General features: G+C 40.4%; 1 protein-coding gene across 3 annotated transcripts in view; it reads left to right on the forward strand.

The window, feature by feature from the left end:
* The window catches only part of DMD (dystrophin), a 1,698,782-nt gene that overhangs the window by 1,466,273 nt on the left and 210,897 nt on the right, over positions 1-21,612 (forward strand). For all 3 annotated transcript variants that reach the window (XM_060087208.1, XM_060087209.1, XM_060087210.1), the window contains one exon: positions 14,745-14,805. In XM_060087208.1, the coding sequence (XP_059943191.1) occupies positions 14,745-14,805 (61 nt within the window). The remainder of the gene's footprint in view (positions 1-14,744; positions 14,806-21,612) is intronic.

The following is a 21,612-nucleotide window of genomic DNA, read 5'->3' on the forward strand; positions in this document are numbered from 1 at the left end:
GTCATGCATCTGACACCTTGCAGATAGATGCAGGATGTGCCTTGATTGAATGAATAACTGCGCACTCTAAAGATTATTCCCACTCTAATATGATAGGAAGGAACTTAGTCTAGTGCCTAGCCTAATGTCCTAAAAAAGTTATGAGCTTCACTTTATTTTCAGCCAGCTAAGAACTGATTCATTTTGTCACTCAACAAATGTCTATTCAATGACCAATATAGGTCAAACTCTTTTTAGGTACTGGGGAAACAGTAGTAAATAGAAGAAAATTTCTCTCTCATGGAGCTTGAATTTTACTAGGAGAAGGCAATCAGGTCATGATCAGTTTGATAAAGAAGAATAAAGAAGTCTAAAGGGGCTAGAGGTGATAGGGGAAAAGAACTCTTTAAATGGGGTGGTCAGGGCGGTGACATTTCATAGAGAAATGAGGAAGCACACCAGGCAGATATGGGGGGGGCAGAGGGTTCCAGGTAGAGGAAACAGTAAATGCAAAGGCCCTGAGATGGGAGCATACTTAGGGGGGTTGAGGAAAAATAAAGAGGCTAGTATGACTGAAGCCAAGGAAGCAAGATGCTGAATAATAGGAGGTCATTGAGCACCCAGTAGCCAGACCAGGTAGAGTCTTGTCGACTACAGTTAAAAGCAGGCGGAATCTGTTCTTAGTATGAAGGGAAGACTTGGGAGGGTTCTAAGCTACGAAGCGACATGATCTGACTTACTGTGCCTGTAGCATCCATTCATTCATTCACGTATTTCTTAACAAACACTAGGCACTTGGAATAGGAAGATGAGAAAGACAGAATCCTGGCTTTGGGACACTCAAATTCTAAATCAGTTGAGTTAGACCTGTAAAAAGAGATAGACCTATTAAAACAACCATGACCCTCTATAGTTGCGGTAAATAGTGGGTGTTACAGGAGTGTTGTGGAAGGAGGAATTCTACAGTGAGGAAAATGAGATGTTCTGTATAGACTAGTATTAATGCACATTGTCCCTGCAGCTACATGCAAATCAAAGGTGGAGACTATTTCATCTGATAGGGATCTGGCAGAGAATGCTTCTGATTACTTGTGCCTTGATTTCACTTAGCAAGAGTCACAGGATGTATTCAGTGATGAAAATCAGGTTCTCTCTTCTCCTTATCCATTCTGATATGATGGCCATCCCCCTTTCCAATTTCACCTGTAGCCTCCTTATAGCCCTTTTGTCCAGAAAAGGGATTTCTTATCTATGTATAATGAATATAAATATAGGTTTTAGGGAGTGCTAATGTTTTAATGAGCTAGAAATAGGCAGACGAGAGAATAATTGAAGGATTAGTCAACATGGGGGCAATTTGACTTGAAAGAGAAAATCTGAGCAGGAAATGTCTGGGAAAAAATGTAGAGGAGGAATGGAATGGAATGAGCTCATTTATGATGTGGGTTAAGGACAGTGGGATTTAGTCTCAAAGGGTAAAAGGTGAGAGTTCGTGTTGTAGAACTTGACCTAGGGCAGCTATCAAGAGAAAGACTAATTCAAAAGACTTGGCCCAGGCAGTCTGGAGCAGATGCATCCATTAGAGCTGTCAGGAGAAGAGGGAAAGTTTTGAAACCAAATCCTTGGTTATTCCTGGAGCCCAACACAGAAGCTCACTAGAAAGAACCCTTGCCATCTTAGGACAAAATAAAGGGCAACACGGCTTATGTCTTAGACAGAACAGGTCAGATACTTACCCTAACATGAACCACCTGCACCAAGATAAATAGAACAAAAAAGAAGATAGTAAGTTTGGTAATGTGAAATTTAATTTAAAAATCAGAACTGAAAATAGAAATGAAAATGAAATGTTTTATTTCTTTCTATAAATGCTTACCTACTTGTTTTGAGTTCCTAAGCAATACTAATATAGAATGATGAAACACAGCTGACTTTTGTAGTTGACACCAACATCAGAATGCCAAAAGGAAGATTCGTCTTCTTTCAAGTTTTATTACTCTATGAGAACTGCCTAAAATTTTTTTGAAGAGTCAGCAAACGGCTGGGAAAGGAAGAAGAGGGATTATTTAGCAGAGTCGCTTCCTAGGCCCATGACTTGGTGGTTAACAGTCTGTTTAACTCTAGGACCATAGAGTCTCTCTCGTTTTGCCTGGTTACCCTGGGATTCCTCACACTGGCAGTGAGTTAGTTAATAGAATACATATCCTGATAACTCACTACATTAATTATGATGATAATAATAATAATAGGGGTGGGAATAGGAATACAAAAAATATTGAGCTCTTAACGCTGAGGAAAGCATCTCACATGGATTAACCTGTTTAATCCTCACAACAACCCTGTAAACTAAGGACTATTATTGTCTCCACTTCACGGAAGAGAAAAGTGAGACGGGAGAAGCTTAATAACACATTCAAGTTCACACTTGTAACCATTATGGATTATCAGCTTCAGAGAAGGGGTTCCAGGGACTAGTGAGTGGCAACCCACAAGTCTCAACTGCGTATACTAAAGGGGATAATCCCCATTAACTCTTTGGATGATAGTAGAGGAAGTGGCTAGTAACAATTGGAGGAGACTTGGCTTGCGAATATTTTTTAATTCTTTTTTTTTTTTTTTGCGGTACGCGGGCCTCTCACTGCTGTGGCCTCTCCCGTTGCGGAGCACAGGCTCCGGACGCTCAGGCTCAGCGGCCATGGCTCACGGGCCCAGCCGCTCCGCGGCATGTGGGATCTTCCCGGCCCGGGGCACGAACCCGTGTCCCCTGCATCGGCAGGCGGACTCTCAACCACTGTGCCACCAGGGAAGCCCCCTATTTTTGTATTCTTTAATCTCTCTGATGTTCTTTCTTCTCTCCTGCACCCTCTCCCCCTCCCTCCTCCTCCTCTTCTTCCTCCCTTGCTCTCTCCCCCTCTCGCCCTCTAGTCCTTGCCCTCCTATATGAGAATGGAAAGTTTCTATTGTCATACTTCCGGGTCTACAGGTCAACTATAGTTCAGGTGATCTAGATAGTTTGACTGGGGAGCTCTGCTTCAGGCTGCAGGTTGGCTAGGTTTGATCTACAGGTTGGCTGCTGGGTCAGTTCAGATTGTCTCTAAATGTGGTGGGTTTTTTTTTTTTTTTTCTTTTTTTTTCTTTTTGCTGTATGCGGGCCTCTCACTGTTGTGGCCTCTCCCGTTGCGGAGCACAGGCTCCGGATGCGCAGGCCCAGCGGCCATGGCTCACAGGCCCAGCCGCTCCGCGGCATATGGGATCCTCCCAGACCGGGGCACGAACCCGTATCCCCTGCATCGGCAGGCGGACTCTTAACCACTGCGCCACCAGGGAGGCCCTGTGGTGGGTTTTGAGTCCCAGGCTGAAGGATCAGAGGCCACATGGGGCATGTGCTCATGGCAGCTCACCAGAGCGTAAGAGCACAAGCTTCTGTTCATATCATGTCTGCTGAAGCCCCACTGGCCAAAGCAAATCATATGGTCAAGCTCAAGGACAAGGGGCTGGGAAGCACACTCTGCCAGCCCTGTGGCTCTGACTAAGGTATACGTATTTAATTCTTTTACAACGCAGTAAAGAATTGAGGCCAAAATGTACTCTCTCCCACCCTCTTATTGCTTTTATTGCTATCATCTTCTTAGCTCTTTCTCACTCTTATCTTGCCTCCTACATGGATATACATCCCATCTATAGTCATTTGGTTTTTAATAACTGAGTGGCTCCCTACTGGCTCAGGATTCAAATTTTACTTTCCTCGAAATTTCCCTGGTGCCTAGTACAATACCATTCACACAGAGAGCATTCAGCAGATGGTGTTGACTGCCTGCTGTTTTTTAAAAGCACATCTGGAGAGATACTAAACGCACCTGGCGATATTGCGCTGATTTGTTAGTAACCTGGCTAACCCAGATGGCCTATAGACTGTAGCCACCTTTACCCAGAGGAGAGTTCTGTGGTAATACAGTCAGCCAATTCTGTTAGAAATTATTCAGAAATGCCATGAGTCAGTCATGGCTCGATTTATATAGACACCTATCCTCGTATATTGGGCCTTATGAGGCTTGATTTTTTTTCTTACTGTCTTAATAATCACAGTGAGGTTCCTGGAGTTTTGTATAAGTCAGTTTGAAGGAGCTTTTCTCTCGAGTAATGACACCAAGTGTTGGTTATTAGACTTTGTGGGACGGTGCAGCCAGCAGCGCTGGATATTAGACATAGTGTTTATCTCCACAACTCAGTCACCTTGCCAAGTAGTTTAGTATGAACTCTTGACTTCCCAGATCAAATGTCAGCCTGATATTCTAAATGACAAATCCCATGGTGTGATATTCTGTCCACCATACGCGATGGTCTCAGAGCTGTGTTATCTGTCTGACAGCTCATATAATATTTACACGTTGTTATTCATGAGGAATTTTAGTTAGCCATAAAGATTTTCACAGCTATGGCAGACATTAGAGGTCTCATTCATCACTCTTGTGACCTTCCCCTCTGGAATGTAACCCATCTGTCTTGGCTGTTGAAATCTTTATGGAAAATCTACCCATCTTTGAAAGTTTAGTAAGTGATCTTAAAGTTTTCATTGAATCTTTACTTTTTTATTTATTTATTTATTTATTTTTTTGCGGTATGCGGGCCTCTCACTGTTGTGGCCTCTCCCGTTGCGGAGCACAGGCCCCGGACACGCAGGCTCAGCAGCCATGGCTCATGGGCCTAGCTGCTCCGTGGCATGTGGGATCTTCCCGGACCAGGGCACAAACCCATGTCCCTTGCATCGGCAGGCGGACTCTCAACCACTGCGCCACCAGGGAAGCCCAAATCTTTACTTTTGATATATGATACAGACATATAAAATACTGTTCTTATTTTAATGTTTTGGAAAGTGTTAAATTTAACTTGGCCTTTCATTTAAATGACAGAAAACTTACTCTTGCTACAGGAACTATATGGATCACATCAAAAGAGAATAGAAGTCGTACAGAAAGCAATTGCAGTGGGGAAAAATGACATATATACATATACATGTGGCATTGATAACTACATGAAAACTGAAACGCTGTATTATAATCTTGATTATGACCTTAGGACGTAAAAATGTAGAAATAAGTTTCATGTAATTTATTATTATAAAGAAGACCCTAAACAAATTGCATAAAGAAACGAATCAAATGGGCTGGTTTACAGGACAGGAGAGAGGCATGACTGACCCTCAGATACTCCCCCTCCGCATTTACGTTATCTTCATTTCATACAGAGCTTCTCAATTGCTTGGTTAGAACCTAATCCTGCTACTTCCCCTCTGTCTACCTGCTCCATCAGCTTGTATGATCTGGTTTGGGCTTCACCACTTTTTTTATTTCTTAAACATCTTAATTGAAGTATAATTGCTTTACAATGTTGTATTAGTTTCTGCTGTATAACAAAGTGAGTCAGCTATACGTATACATATATCCCCATATCCCCTCCCTCTTGCGTCTCCCTCCTACCCTCCTTATCCCACCCCTCTAGGTGGGATAAGCACAGAGCACTGAGCTGATCTCCCTGTGCTATGCAGCTGCTTCCCACTAGCTATCTACCTTACGTTTGGTAGTGTATATATGTCCATGCCTCTCTCTCGCTTTGTCACAGCTTACCCTTCCCCCTCCCCATATCCTCAAGTCCATTCTCAAGTAGGTCTGTGTCTTTATTCCTGTTTTACCCCTAGGTTCTTCATGACATATTTTTTCTTAAATTCCATATATATGTATTAGCATACGGTATTTGTCTTTCTCTTTCTGACTTCACTCTGTATGACAGACTCTAGGTCCATCCACCTCACTACAAATAACTCAATTTCGTTTCTTTTTATGGTTGAGTAATATTCCATTGTATATATGTGCCACATCTTCTGTATCCATTCATCTGTAGATGGACACTTAGGTTGCTTCCATGTCCTGGCTGTTGTAAATAGTGCTGCCATGAACATAGGGGTACATGTTTCTTTTTGAATTATGGTTTTCTCAGGGTATATGCCTGGTAGTGGGATTGCTGGGTCATATGGTAGTTCTATTTGTAGTTTTTTAAGGAACCTCCATACTGTTCTCCATAGTGGCTGTACCAATTTACATCCCACCAACAGTTCTTTGCAGCTTTTCTATTGCCACCACCATTTTCGTGCATTCCCCAGGGTACAGTTCTCTTAACAGCCTTCTTTCCTTAAAGAGTCCAGCCATTTTTATAGCGTCAGCTACCATACTTACAGTCTTACGGTCTTACAGTACTTACAGTACTTACAGTCTTGTTCTTTCACTGAGTTTCAGTGAAAAGACCCACCTTACAAATATTTTAACCTAAACACATAATTTATCTAAAATTCACCTCCCAGTTTATTTTTCCTGTCAGTGAAACTCCCAATTGCCTCCTAAGTCTTAGAAGTATACAGAGTCATCTATGATTTCTCACTTTCACTGGGCACCAAATTCACGTATGAACTACCTCTCGAACTCCACACTCTCCTACCTCTAATCCACTGTATATAGCACCACAAGAACCATCTTATCTTTTCATCATCAGAATGCTCTGATTATAAAATATTCTATGACCCTCTATTTCCCATTGTATCATATATGAACTAATCTGTTCATCATTCATGCTGGTTAAAGACCAATGCTGCCTGTTGATTGAGGCAGAGAGATTGATTCCAGGATTACTATCATTCAGACAACATCCCATAAGTATGTGATTACAAACGGGATTTGTATGGTGATTAACATTTTGCAAAGCAATTTTATATCCATTTTCTCATTTTATCCTGATAACATTTTGGTAAGGGAGATATCATTATTCCCATTTTGCATATCAGAAAAATAAGGCTCAGGGAGAAAACAAAACTTGCTTCAGATTGTGCAGTGATGGTGGAGCCAGGACTCAAATACAGTCCTTCTGAATATGTGTTCTGGACACCCTTAGTGATCCAGATACCCCTCAGGACTCTAGGTTGGGATTTGAGATAGAAAGCCACTGTGCTGAATGCCTTTCTGAGCTCAAAAAGTTTATAGGCTATCATGGAAAGAGGGGATGTGAAAGGCATGTTCTCAAATAGTCCACTGTATCATGCAGTATATCTAACGTGCCTTGAGAATTATACCAACTGAATGCCATTGACCTGTGGACTGTGGAGTTTTCTCTTTCCACCTTGATCAATAAAGAAAGACTCCTGTTGGCAAGAATGTCATTTGTATAAAATGCCCTTAAAATGTTCCTGTCCTGGGCTTCCCTGGTGGTGCAGTGGTTGGGAGTCCACCTGCCGATGCAGGAGACACGGGTTCGTGCCCCAGTCCGGGAAGATCCCGCATGCCGTGGAGCGGCTGGGCCCGTGAGCGATGGCCGCTGAGCCTGCGCGTCCGGATCCTGTGCTCCGCAACGGGAGAGGCCACAACAGTGAGAGGCCTGTGTACCGGAAAAAAAAAAAAAAAAGTTCCTCTCCTTGAATCAAGTAAATATACTTCTAGGAATTTTGCTTAAGAAAAATCTGTACAAAGTTTTCTCTACAAAGATGTTCATTGCAGCCTTACTCATACCAGTGAAAAACTGGAAACAACCTAAATATTCCCAAAGAGGGAACTTCTTCAATAAATCATGGTACTTCCATTAATGGAATACTATTCAGCCATTTAAAATGTAAGCCAGGAATGATGTGAGCAACCATAGAAGGTCTGAGTGAGTGAGAGTGGTTCAGTTAGAAGCAGGTTTGCCTGAATGTAACAGAAAACTCAGATAACAGTGGCTTACAGAAAGTAGGGGTTTATAAGTCTCTCACATAGAAATCCAGAGAGAAACCGGAATGATAACTGCATATTCGTCAGGAACGCAGATTTCTCATATCTTTTCCTCAGTCATTCTTAGTGCATAGCTCCTGTAGCTTAAGTTGTCGGAGTCCTGCCCATATCCCCTCTTGCATTCACCATGCCCAGGCTCACCAAGCGTAGGCTTCCAGCTGCACATACCTGTGACTCTGCCTTTAAGGCCTTCTTCTCTGGCCGTCAGAACCTGCTCATCAGCACGAGGGGCAGGCCACAAGTGCCGGGGAGTCAAAGACTCCCCATACTCCAGGAATAGCCCTCAAGCAATAGTAGATAAGTTCCCCGTTCCCCTGGGGGGTGCGAGGGATAACTCTTCAGTGTGTTCTACGCTGAAGCCCCAGCTGCACTGGGCCCCAGGTGTCCGAAGCAATAATGCAAACTTTATCAGCTTTCCTCCCTTCTGTGTCCCACTTCCGGCTCTTCTACCAGTGCTTCCCTAAATCATGGCTCAAACTCATTGCACTCATATCCTTGTCTCTGTCTACTTCTGGGGAACTGCAACCAAGACGGCTTCTGTTCTCCTGGTTACTATAGCTCTGGACATCATGACATCTAAGGCAGGAAGAAAGAGGATGGGAAAAGGGCAAAGCTACCTTTCAATTTAGTCAGCCATCTTTAAAGAACTTTCCCAGAAGCCTCACCTGAATATCCTCAACTGATATTCATAAGCCTTGGGAACCTTGCTGTACCCAGCAGTTAGAAGTTCTGTTACCAGGGAAGAGGAGACGTGGTGGCAATCCTGGATACATTCATTACTAGCTGTGTGACCGTTTACTAGCTGGGTTACTTTACTGACCATTTCTGAGCATCAGTTTCTTTATGTGCAACAATAGAATAGTGTGACCACAGAGGGAGTTTGGAAGGATTACATTAAGAAACATACAGTGCGTGGTACAGAGTAGACAGGCAACAGCTTTGTTTTCTCCATTTCCTGAATCATCTGACTTCAGTTTGAGTAATAAACCAAAATTAGGATCTAATACTTACCGACTTATGACCTTAGATGTATCATTCCATGTGATCTTAACTCTTTCATCATCTGCAAAATAAAAATAATAATAATACCCACCTCACAGGTCACTCAGTGTCAAATGAGCTAGTTGAGGTCATCTTACAGGCACAGAAGGGGTTTTCCTTTCTCCCCCAGCCCCTCCATCACTTCCTCTAGATCAAGAATTCTCAACAGGAGTGATAATGCCCCCAAGGGGTCAAATTGGTTTTGGGGGGATGTAAAAATCTTACTCTTTATATGTAGAGCACAGATACATACAATACAGAAACAGAGGTGTATACGGTATATCTGTGGCCTAAGGTGATCAGGAACAAAAATGTCTAAAAAAATACCTGGAGTTGGGGGCACATAGTAGCAAAAGGTCAAGAAACGTTGCTCTAGAGTCAATCTTGATAGACTGTGTCCATAAAACCATTCCTGGAATTTGCATACTTCTGAGGAGCCAAGTGCCAGTGGCTAGTTGATCCTCCCTAGTGCCTTTTTCATAACCCCGTAGGTGAGGTTTCTCTGTTGTCCCCAGTGAATGCTGTATTTTATTTATTTTTATACACTGCCCCCACTTTCTTTTGACCCAAGTATGTTATTAAACTCCACATCCACCAAATATAAGAAAAGTAGACAGCGGAAGCAAGAAGAACTACAATCCTGCAGCCTGTGGAACGAAAACCACATTCACAGAAAGATAGACAAGACGAAAAGGCAGAGGGCTATGTACCAGATGAAAGAACAAGATAAAACAACAGAAAAACACCTAAATGAAGTGGAGATAGGCAACCTTCCAGAAAAAGAATTCAGAATAGTGATAGTGAAGATGATCCAGGACTGAGGAAAAAGAATGGAGGCAAAGATCGAGAAGATGCAAGAATGCTTAACGAAGATCTAGAAGAATTAAAGAACAGACACCCTCAGAATGGGAGAAAATATTTGCAAATGAATCAGTGGACAAAGGATAATCTCCAAAATATATATACAGCTCATGCAGCTCAATATTAAAAAAAAACAAACAACCCAATCAAAAAATGGGCAGAAGACCTAAATAGACATTTCTCCAAAGAAGACATACAGATGGCTAACAAACACATGAAAAGGTGCTCAACATCACTATTATTATTATGCAAATCAAAGCTACGATGAGGTATCACCTCACACCAGTTAGAATGAGCATCATCAGAAAATCTACAAACAACAAATGCTGTAGAGGGTGTGGAGAAAAGGGAACACTCTTGCACTGTTGGTGGGAATGTAAATTGATACAGCTACTATGGAGAACAGTATGGAGGTTCCTTAAAAACTAAAAATAGATTTACCATAGGACCCAGCAATCCTACTACTGGGCATATACCCAGAGAAAAGCATAATTCCAAAAGACACATGCACCCCAATGTTCATTGCAGCACTATTTACAATAGCCAGGTCATGGAAGCAACCTAAATGCCCAATGACAGACTAATGGATAAAGAAGATGTGGTACATATATACAATGGAATATTACTCAGCCATACAAAGGAATGAAATTGGGTCATTTGTTGAGACGTGGATGGATCTAGAGACTGTCATACAGAGTGAAGTAAGTCAGAAAGAGAAAAACAAATACTGTATATTAACGCATATATGTGGAACCTAGAAAAATGGTACAGATGAACCGGTTTGTAGGGCAGATATTGAGACACATGTAGAGAACAAACGTATGGACAGCAATGGGAGAAAGTGGCGTGGGGGTGGGGGTGGGATGAATTGGGCGATTGGGATTGACATGTATACACTGATGGGTATAAAACTGATGACTAATAAGTACCTGCTGTATAAAAAAATAAATAAAATAAAATTAAAAATTTTTTAAAAAGTAGAAAGATTAATGAATGTATGAGGGTCTGAATTCCAGAGAGTGCTCTTTTAACACAGTTTAACTGATATTAGCATTCTTCTTCATTTTCTGGTTAGGCCCCTGTGTCGATTAAAACATGGCTTAACACCAGGGTGCATCACTTGGCCCATTCTGTTCATCATGCATTAGAAAGTGGTTGAAATAAGAACTTCCCTTAAACACTGGAGCCTGTGTTTGTTATTTTCAAAAATACCTTGGGCACAATATTGAATCCTGTTACCTCAAGGGAGGAGAAGCATTTGAAGAGAGAACTGCTACCCTTTCTTGCTCTTAATAACATACTGCATCTGTAACGCAGGGGGAAATTCAGAGGTTGGTTTTGGAATAAATAAACTCATATGTAGTTTGCTATTTAAATTCAGTAGACAATACCCCACGGTGCTGTTGCCATATGATAATGGATGATTTTTACACTCGAGAATCTGAATCACAAAGCTGCATTGGAATTACGTATAGCGGTTATAGAAACATCTGTATAAGAAAATACCAAAGGACAGCATAGTGTCATAAAAACTATTTGCCAGTAAATCTGCTTTTGATGGGCTACTAAAAATGGCCACATCAGGCATAAGAGACGTGTGCGTGTCTATCACGTAGGCTAGCTTTGTGAAGGATGACAAGCTTCCACTGGTACACTGAGATAAGAAACAGCTGTTGTTGGCATTGGCATTCCTGCAAGAAATGAAATGATAATTCTGGGACACACTTATGAGAGTTACCATATATTGGATCAACCTTTGAATATATGCAAGACCAGAATCATCTGGCAGCCCCAAGCGAAATTGCCCAACAACTGTTTAACAATCTCCTGAGAAGGAGCACTGATTCCAGTCGCATAGAACCATCATCCGATTGTGTGTCATTTCTAAAGCAAGTAGCTCCAGTGTGTGTGTCTGTGGTAGTGATGTGGCAGGGGAGGATTGGGGGAAGGCCGTGGTTATTTTTCTTTTTTTATTGCTTCAAGGACATTTTTTAGTGTAAAATTTCAGACCTTCAAATGATGACTGCAAAGCAGTTGCTTAGGTGCATTTATAAACTATGAATCAAAGGGGAAAAAACATCTTTCAGCACAAAAAATTCACTGAATCTCACTATCGGATCTGTTTAGTAGCTACACATAAAGGCAGAAGGCTTTTATTCTAGAAAGTAAAAAATTAACAATTTTCATATACAATTTATATACTCTATAAAAATTAACAAGAACTCCAGTTACAAAAGCTTAAAATTTCATATTGATCTGGAACTTATTTTTTGGAATTTAAAAAGTTGAATCCATTCAGCTCTTTAGCTCAAGCATATTCTGACTACTTCTCTGGCATTTTGGGGGGAATTTTTTTTTCCTCTTAATGTTTAACAATGCAAAGTCAAGTATAGATACCTAGAGGTCTGGCCATGAGCTCAGCGCGGCATCATCACTTTTCTTCTATTTCTTGCTAGATTTTCTGCTTGAAGGTTGTTTCACTCAGGCGGAGCCCCCCCCCCTACCCCCGGGCCAACCAGGCAGCCAGTAGACCAGTTCTCTCTGAGAGATGCCTAGGAGTAACATAGGAAATACGAACAGACTCTTCTGCTACCAGAGGATGTACTCAACATCCTCCAAATCAGAAAGGTTTTCTGGACCATAAGAATGTTAAAGAACTGGAGAAGGATAATGAGAGAAATGGTGGGGCTCAGCCCATAGTGACCTTTAAGAAAAGGATAAGCATCCTTTCTCAGTTTAGACATTCATAGACTTGGCAATACAGCCAATGAGAACTGGACCAAATGCTCTCTGTAGCTCTCTTCTTCCTTCTGTGATGCTGTGATTTTAGGAAGAGGGCACACTGAGCAACCAGGAGCTATGATTTCTGGCCCTCCACCATGTTTCGTGCTACAGAGGGCTTGGGTTTTTAGGTTTCCATAACATCAGACTCTGCCAGGCAGTTCAGAGAGTTCAGCCTAAGTCCTCAAATCAGCTCTTATTACTCTGAACTAATATGGTCTAGAGAGCTGTGTCCTAGAGAAGAAAAACAGACAAGAGGAGAGTTGGGCAGAGAATGACAAAGGCAAAGGAGACAAGAATAGAAAAAGAAGGACAGAGAGTTTGAAGGCAGGGGACTACTTCGAAACAGCAGATAAATGTCTTTTTTCTCCATGTTAAAAATCCATCGGCCAAAATGAAAAGGTGCAATTAGGTAGCTAAATACAAATTCATGTTCTATATCTTTTAAATAACATATCGCCAAGGTAGAAAGCAGCATGTCTGGTTGAAGGTTGGGTGATTCGATCCCTCTGTTACTCTATATAAAACAAAGAATCTATAGTTTCATTACCCTTAAATTGTCTGGCAGTGGGCAAAGTTTTATTAGAAGCTTTTCTTTCATATTATGCAGTGTAGTCAAGGATATATTAGCTTTGATGTTTTCTTACATCTCAATACACTGTGGAGTGAATTTACTGTGAGGCTGATTTAGAAGGGAGCTTTTCATAGGAAACAATGGTCAGCATCAGCTGTGTTTCAAATTATAAGCAGGATGAAAATTCAGGAAAGAAGGGACATACACATAAAATTGCTAGGTGTTAATGTGTATGTATAACTGGTTCACTTTGTTATAAAGCAGAAACTAACACACCATTGTAAAGCAATTATACTCCAATAAAGATGTAAAAAAAAACAAAACAGAAGAATGCTTCTTATATTTATATTCTTGATGCTATTCTATGTCTCAAAAACTCCAGTTTCTTAAAACTCCTTTCAGGAGGAAGATTTTATTGTTAAGGGAATGGTATAGTGTCTACTAACATGATTATTTTGTCTTAAAGAAACAAAAAAACGCCATCATATTAAACCGTATATAAAAAGTATTTCAACTCTGGGAAAGAAAAAAACCCCTACAGCTTAAGCATTTAAAACACAGTTTAAGATGGGCTTCCCTGGTGGCGCAGTGGTTGAGAGTCCACCTGCCGATGCAGGGGACACGGGTTCGTGCCCCGGTCTGAGAAGATCCCACATGCCGCGGAGCGGCTGGGCCCGTGAGCCATGGCCGCTGAGCCTGCACGTCCGGAGCCTGTGCTCCGCAACGGGAGAGGCCACAACAGTGAGAGGCCCGCGTACCGCAAAAAAAAAAAAAAAAGGATGACTGATTTGACTGATACACAATAAAGTTGTTATAAAACAAATTCCCAGTATGGGAAATTTAATTTCACCTATAGGATTCGTCACTCATCACCAAAGTTTTATTACAATCTGGTATCGGGTGCCATTCTCTCACTTTTGGTTATCTTTTCTAATAAGATCATGCTGGTCAGCTGACATTTTTGAGGCAGCAATTAAACATGTAATCGGTAAATGAAATTGGATTCTGTTTAAACCAAATAAAGAGAAAAACAAGCATATCAGAGTGATAAGTGGAGTACGTTAGCTTCAATAACTTAGAATGTAAATATATCACAGAGAGATGTTTCAGCTGCTAAACTAATAAAACCCAGTCAATCAAATAGTGAAAGATATTGATAAACAGCAGCAGGAAGTATTATAAGAAAAGCACCCATGGGGGCTTCCCTGGTGACGCAGTGGTTGAGAGTCCCCCTGCCAATGCAGGGGACGCGGGTTCGTGTCCCGGTCCAGGAGGATCGCACGTGCCGTGGAGCGGCTGGGCCCGTGAGCCATGGCCGCTGAGCCTGCGCGTCCGGAGCCTGTGCTCCGCAACGGGAGAGGCCAAAACAGTGAGAGGCCCGTGTACCGCAAAAAAAAAAAAAAAAAAAAAAAAGGAAAATCACCCAATGGAGACACATAAGAGAAAACCCGTCAGTTTACTCTTTCAGTTTCTTACCTGGTCTATAGGTTTAGCAGTGGAATTTTTTTTCTTTGCATTAAATTTTGTGCCTGAATGAGTTCAATTTTACTTAGATTAGAACAGCAGGTTAATCCGTCCTGTCTTCATGGGCAACTGAACAAACAGACCAATATCAGTGTAAAATTGTAATTCTGGAGATTAATGTTGTCTTTCTTGTTTGCGTGAACTTGACCTCTTGCCTTTTTCCCCCCCTTTTTCAGCTTCTGTCCAGGGTCCCTGGGAGAGAGCCATCTCACCAAACAAAGTGCCCTACTATATCAAGTAAGTTGAAAGCATCATGTTCTTAAAAAAACATTTATTGTGGCTAATATGTATATTCACAGATGAATTTATTTTTAAAACTCGATGTTAGCCTGGCCTACAATACCTAGTTCTTTCTTCCCCAAGGAAGCTTAGATAGGTAACTCATGCTAAAATTACCACTGAAAACTTGCTGATGCTACAGGGAGTCGCCTTTAGGAAAAATCCATTTAAGGCAGCATATATGCTGTGTTTTGTGATTGGAGGTGGTGTGGATTTTTCATAATAGAACGAAAAGCTGCTGATAATATTATGGATAGTGGCAATGAATGTTTACAAGAACAATTTTATTTATTTAGGAGTTTTCCCCGCACTTCTTCTTTAGACAAAGATGGAAGATGTCTGCAGCTATCTGTACCCAAACTGTTTTAGGTGAATAAATACCTGATGTACCCAAAAGGCAGTCAATAGCAGTTTTGGATTTGTGGAGCTGAGGTGTTCATTCTTGATGTGTAGCACTCAGCATTTTTCACATAGCAACAACAAAAATGATACTGTTTTCAGGGGTCATTTTTGTCAGTCACAGGAATATAGGTTCTTAGAAGCACCTTCTGCAAGATGCTGCATGAAATACAAATTATGATACATTGGGTCGCCATGGAAGAAAGAGGAGAGAGGATGTTGAGTTACTATGATACCTTAACAGTTTCTCATCAGTTGTACAATTGAGTCCAGCTTAAATTTAAGTTTCTATCGGCCACCTCAACAACAAACTTAAATTAATTGGATTCATGAAATAGTCTTCAGTATCAGCTTAAGTCTTTGAACTTGCATCTGCCATAGTCTGACTAAAAATATTAAATGTTTTTCCATTTATCAAGTCTGTTTTTATTCTTCCACTGCCCATCAGTTCTTCATAATTCAGTTCTAAATCAATAGCGGCATTCCTAGATCTTCATTACTACAGTTCTCAAGAAATTTGATTTCATGCCTCAGTTTTGTTAACTCAGAAGAATGGGGGTGAGGGAACTTTTTTGGCTCTTCAAGGAGAGATACATTCTTTAGGAAAGGTTGTCTTATTAAATTATACAGACAAGGTATCTCTTAACTTTAAAAATTCTCCTTTAATGTTTTGATCCTACTTTTTAGTTTTCTTATTTTTAATTTTATTTTATTATTTTTGTTGTATATAGTTATTTAGTCACTCTAAAGTACATGTTTTAATACCTATTTAAAATCACCCATTTTCTTAAATAATATATTGATTTGGACATGCACTATATTGCTTTACATCCACTATATATTTTGTGGAACCATTTTGTTCAGATTCTTCCCAGTCATCTTCTATATCAGTGTCTTCGTCATTACAAATTTCCATTTCTGACTAAGCTGTTTGAGACCTGCTACTTTTTCAACCCATTTATAAAACTCTCACTTTATCCAATTCCTTTATGAGCTAAAAGAATGACTCCTTTTGTAGCCAAGATTTTAGGATCACCTGAGAATCCAAGACATCTTTAAGCCATCATTCTCCAAATTATTACCTGTTTAGGGCTCATTAAGTGTCTCACATGGGATTCCTAGAGTGCCCCCCTAGTCCCACTGTCCTTTCCCTAAATATGTACCTTCTCCCTGATGTTACACCTGCTACAAAAGATCCCAGTACAGTTCTGTGAAGCAGTGAAAATGAATTCGGTCCAAAAAATAAAAAGACAAATTCCAGAAAAGCTGTAATTCCTTCCTGTGTACTAGTTTCTTACTACTCCTTGATGGGATCACAGAACAGCTACTCTCTATTTGTCCTTCTATTTGTCCTCCTACTTGTCCAATGCTCTTTCACCAACTTGAAGATCATGGTGGCAGTTTTGGTAGGGGCACAGATCTGGGAATAAGAAACCTTGACTTCGGGGGCTCTGTGATTAGTTGACTGTATGGCCTTGGGCAAGTCACTTAAGCTGTACAAACCTTGGTTTCTTATTTATAAAATAAGGAGTTGGACTAGATGATATCTAAGTTTCTTTGTAGCTGTAGGAATCAATGAGTGTGGCTCATTCCATGGTCTTGTCCAAATTCAAAAACTTTAAGATATCAGCTTTCTTTTTTAAGAAGTTTATCTTTATTTTAAAAATTCTTTATTTTCATTAATAACACAATATAAATTCTCAATTAAAAAAAAAACATAGGAGTTCTATTTTTCCACTGTGAATTAGCTTCAGACATGCCCTCTCAACCCACTCCAGTTTCTCCAGATACCCATTTAAAGAGCTTAAATCTTGGTGTTTAATTTAGGACTATTATTCTTCCTAGTTTAATGGTAAGAAACAGAAAACAGTAGACAGGAAAAATAGTAGAAAGGTGAGTATGGAGACCTTAAAAGCCTCTGAAGTGATCAGTTCCTTGGAATGAGAGATTACCTAATTTCTCAAAGATGTCCCTGAAACTTTACGGAGATCAATTCTCTGTACGATTATAATCTACTTGAAATTAGAGATTGTACAGTTTCTCAAATATACCCCTAAAATGTTAAGCCATAATATAGGGAGAATGCATGTTCAAGAAATTTACATTTTCAGTAAACAGATTATTGATGTCCTTTGTGATTTATTATTACACATTACTGTTGTCTAAAATATTCTCTTTACACTAAATGACTTTGATGTACAAGGTCCAGTGGACTTCATGCACTTGCAGATGCCATTCATAATTTGAGATACCTTATTGATCCACAAATAACAATTATAGTAAGTTGATAATGACGTTATTTCAACCAGTCCCCATTTGTCCTTTCTTATTTGTCCTGACTTCCATTCAATAGTTTTCATCCACACATTTCCAGCTGCAAAGGCAAATGTTTTCTCTGGATACTTTTTAATGCTTTATAATGTTTCCTTTTTAATGCTGAGATAAACTGATCATCTAAATAACAAGAGGTTTCTACACCAATAACACAGTTCCAGTTAGTTATTGGGTCGTGCATTCATCCTTGAGGTTGTAAGTCATTAACAACGTCTTCTGCTCTAGATTGCAAATCAGATAGTGTTTATGTCTGCCCCATGACACTAGCTTTTCATATGATGCTAAGAAACTTCAAACTACATGTTTGTCTAGTTTATTAGTCCATAGCATACATCATTGTTACAGTCTTCATATTCCCTCTCCCTTGGGGCTTTCCTACCCCTGCCAGCATCTCTTTCAGGTTATTTGATTACAGCTTTCATTGCCACTGAAAAAATAATCACCAACAATGTTCAACCTGTTACAACTGCCTTTTCCATTCTCTGCCATTTTGTAGTCTTTTGGCCTATTGTCAAACTCATGAAATTTTCAGTATAATAGCCTTTAACCAGCTGCTGCATTCTGTTAGAATTTCTTTCACCTTTTTATGTTGCATACTCCCATATGGGTAAACCAAGCGGAGCCAAGAGCTGGGACTCTCTTGCTTTCTTAATGAGTTAGAAAATTATTCTTCTGTGTTCTGGACTGTCAAAAGAATTTAGGAATCCCAAGCTTGCGTGCAGTATGTTTTTTGCATAGATGCCATAATAAGAGCATAAGAAATAGCACCCTGGGTCAGACCAACAGGGCAGCTAGCCCAGAGCTCTGTCCCAGATGTAGGCACCAATGGCTGTGTTGTCAGTCAACCTAGTAATTTTCATTTCAAAAAAATTAGGATGCATCATGACCATTTCTTAGTAATGCACTGTTAAATCAGTTGGCATTGAGTATATCCAATGGTTTCTTAAATTTTCCCCATTCTCCACTTCAGTCTTGTCTTAGCAATAATAAGTTCTATAAACTTACTGATTTCTCTATAAACAAATAAAGATATATATCAGTTTCTCTCTAATCTACATCCTTTAACCTCAAGGGACAGCCCCAATTAAGTGCTATGAAATTCACTGAATACAATTATATTTACCCAGAGTGGACTTTAATCTCACATCGCCTCGCTGACTCCTTTTTATTTTCATCTTCCCAGTCTGAGAAATTCGAATCCGTTTTAGGTTTTTAGTCTGTCCTTGAATGAAAGATAGGCAGTCCCCTTGATCATCTTAGTTGTTTTTCCCTGGATCTTTTCCAGCTCTGTTGTATCTTCCTTGGGATGTCGTGACTGGAATGGCCCAAATATTGGTTATTAAATTTGTTAGCATCGTCTCTAGTCTCCCCTCAGTCATGACGAACGTAAATGCTATTCACTGTCTCCCATTGGTGCAGAAATGGAGAAACTAATTGAGGTCATAACCTGTTCCACATATATTAGTTCTAGCTGAAGGTTGGTTTGTGGCTACTTTTCTGTAATACCAGATCAAGTGTTTGACCTTATATTTCTGCCAGCTGACTCTTAGGAAGGATTTGATTTTTAGGCAAGCTGATCCTTTCCTCCTTCAAAGACGCTGAGTTGCTAAATATTGGGAGGCATTCACTAATGAAACTTGGGAGTAAACCCACTGACTCAATCACCAGCAGTGCATTTCATCAGGTTGCCTTTCTGAATATTTCTGAAGTACTTCACAAAAGAGTGAAAAATGGGGTTCTGGGGAACATGCTAACTCTTCAGCTCTTTTTTACATGCAATGCTCAAGAAACAACTCATGTCTAAAGAAGTCTCTGTCTTTTCCTGCTGGTTATTTTGATTGTTGTACACATTGCTGTAGCTGTCTAGTGACCTTGATCTACCCTTCTCTCCATTCTCAATCCCAGGCATGTTTCTACAGCCACCTGTTATATCTGAGTTGCTCGCAACTTTCTGGTAGTTTCTGCTTAGCAAAATGAGGTATATAATACAACCTCCCTGGCTGAAGCTGACTGTCACTTCAGTCAACATTTCTTATTACTATTGCTGTGTCTGCTGCCAAAATTGCTGGTTGGAGTTCTGACTCTCCCATATTCTTATGACTACCGTCCCTCTGGCTCTACTGGTACAAGTATTTGACTCTCTGCATGAAATTATGGCTATCCACCTACACTTACCTTTTGGTGTTTGTGTCTTCTTGTATCCTGTTGGTCTATTCATGGTTAAAGTGATGAATCTTGCTCTGAGTTTGAGTACCCTTGCTCTCTAACTGCAGTAGCATCTGAGTTTTTTGTTTGTTTGTTTGTTTTTGACTGCATTGGATCTTTGTTGCTGTGTGTGGGCTTTCTCTAGTTGTGGTGAGCAGGGGCGTCTCATTGCGGTGGCTTCTCTTGTTGTGGAGCATGGGCTCTAGGTGCTTGGGCTTCAGTAGTTGTGGCACGTGGGCTCAGTAGTTGTGGCTCACGGGCTTTAGAGCGCAGACTCAGTAGTTGTGTCACAGGCTTAGTTGCTCCGCGGCATGTGGGGTCTTCCTGGACCAGGGCTCGAACCTGTATCCCCTGCCTTGGCAGGCAGATGCGCCACCAGGGAAGTCCCAGCATCTGAGTTTTGGCACCACTTCCCTCCATACCATATTGCCTCTGTTTCTATTTTCTGGACAGTTTTTCAAATTCCAAATCCCTCCCATGTTTAAAGCATATCTTGCCCTCATTCTTGCTCCAGCTCCCTATTATTTGTGCCAGGAGTTGTTCTGATTCAAGTTTTAGATTAGTTTATTTGTTCCTCTGAATTATTGACTACTACTTCTGTACCTATATTTATATAGAGAGGAAGCAGTAGTTAGCTATGTCTCAGCTTTAACGGCAAATCAACGTGCTAAATATCTGTGTTGGCTAGTTTGCAGTGGAAACATCTTCTGAGAATGAGGTGGGCTCTTATTATAAAGAACACCAGATTATGATATGCAGCTTAGAAAACATTCCCTCATGTCTCATTCCTGATACCTCGCTGTTCTAGGAATGATTCTAGTCTTCTGACATTCAGTTGAACATTGGTTGAGATTGGCAGAGGTTTTCATAGGTTTTCTCAGAATATAATTTTGTGCTGTTTCTGGTAAGATCCTTCACATGTATATTTTCCTTAAGAATATACCTTTTAAATGGACTTGAGGACATGGGGAGGGGGAAGGGTAAGCTGGGACTAAGTGAGAGAGTGGCATGGACATATATACACTACCAAATGTAAAATAGATAGCTAGTGGGAAGCAGCCGCGTAGCACAGGGAGATCAGCTGGTGCTTTGTGACCACCTAGAGGGGTGGGATAGGGAGGGTGGGAGGGAGGGAGACGCAAGAGGGGAGAGATATGGGGATATATGTATATGCATAACTGATTAACTTTGTTATGAAGCAGAAACTAACACACCATTGTAAAGCAATTATACTCCAATAAAGATGTTAAAAAAAAAGAGCGTTCACTAGGGGAGCCTGGACTGTGGGTTTTACATTATCATTTCACATCCATAATCCCAGATGCTTCCATAAAAAAATAAAAATAAAAATAAAAATATACCTTTTAGCAGCTGATAAGACCACATGAAATAGCAGAAATAGTAAATTGAGCAAGCAACAGAAGACTTGAAGTCTGGTTGCAACTTTGCTGTTAACTAGCTATTTGACCAAAGATGAATCAGTTACATTCTCTGAGCCTCAGTTTCTCCATCTGTCATCTAAGGGGGCTGAATCACATGATATCACAGGTTATTTCCAGTCCTGACATTCCCTGATTTTATGAATGTTGACTTTGAAACAAATTATTTATAACAGTTTTCCAGAGGAATGAAAACGAATCTTCATATCGCCCTTGAGGATTCTTATTGCATCATCAATTTTATCAAGATGGGAAGGACAAATAATATTAAACTTTTTACTTAACTGTTTAGCACCATTGATAATAGGAAGTGGATGTAATAGAGAATCAGCTGTCTAATTTCAGCTGTCAGTCTTTGAGGATACTGGTGAGTATCTCTGGGTAATTA

Source organism: Mesoplodon densirostris, chromosome X, assembly GCF_025265405.1.
Source record: "Mesoplodon densirostris isolate mMesDen1 chromosome X, mMesDen1 primary haplotype, whole genome shotgun sequence".
Lineage (NCBI taxonomy): Eukaryota > Metazoa > Chordata > Mammalia > Artiodactyla > Ziphiidae > Mesoplodon > Mesoplodon densirostris.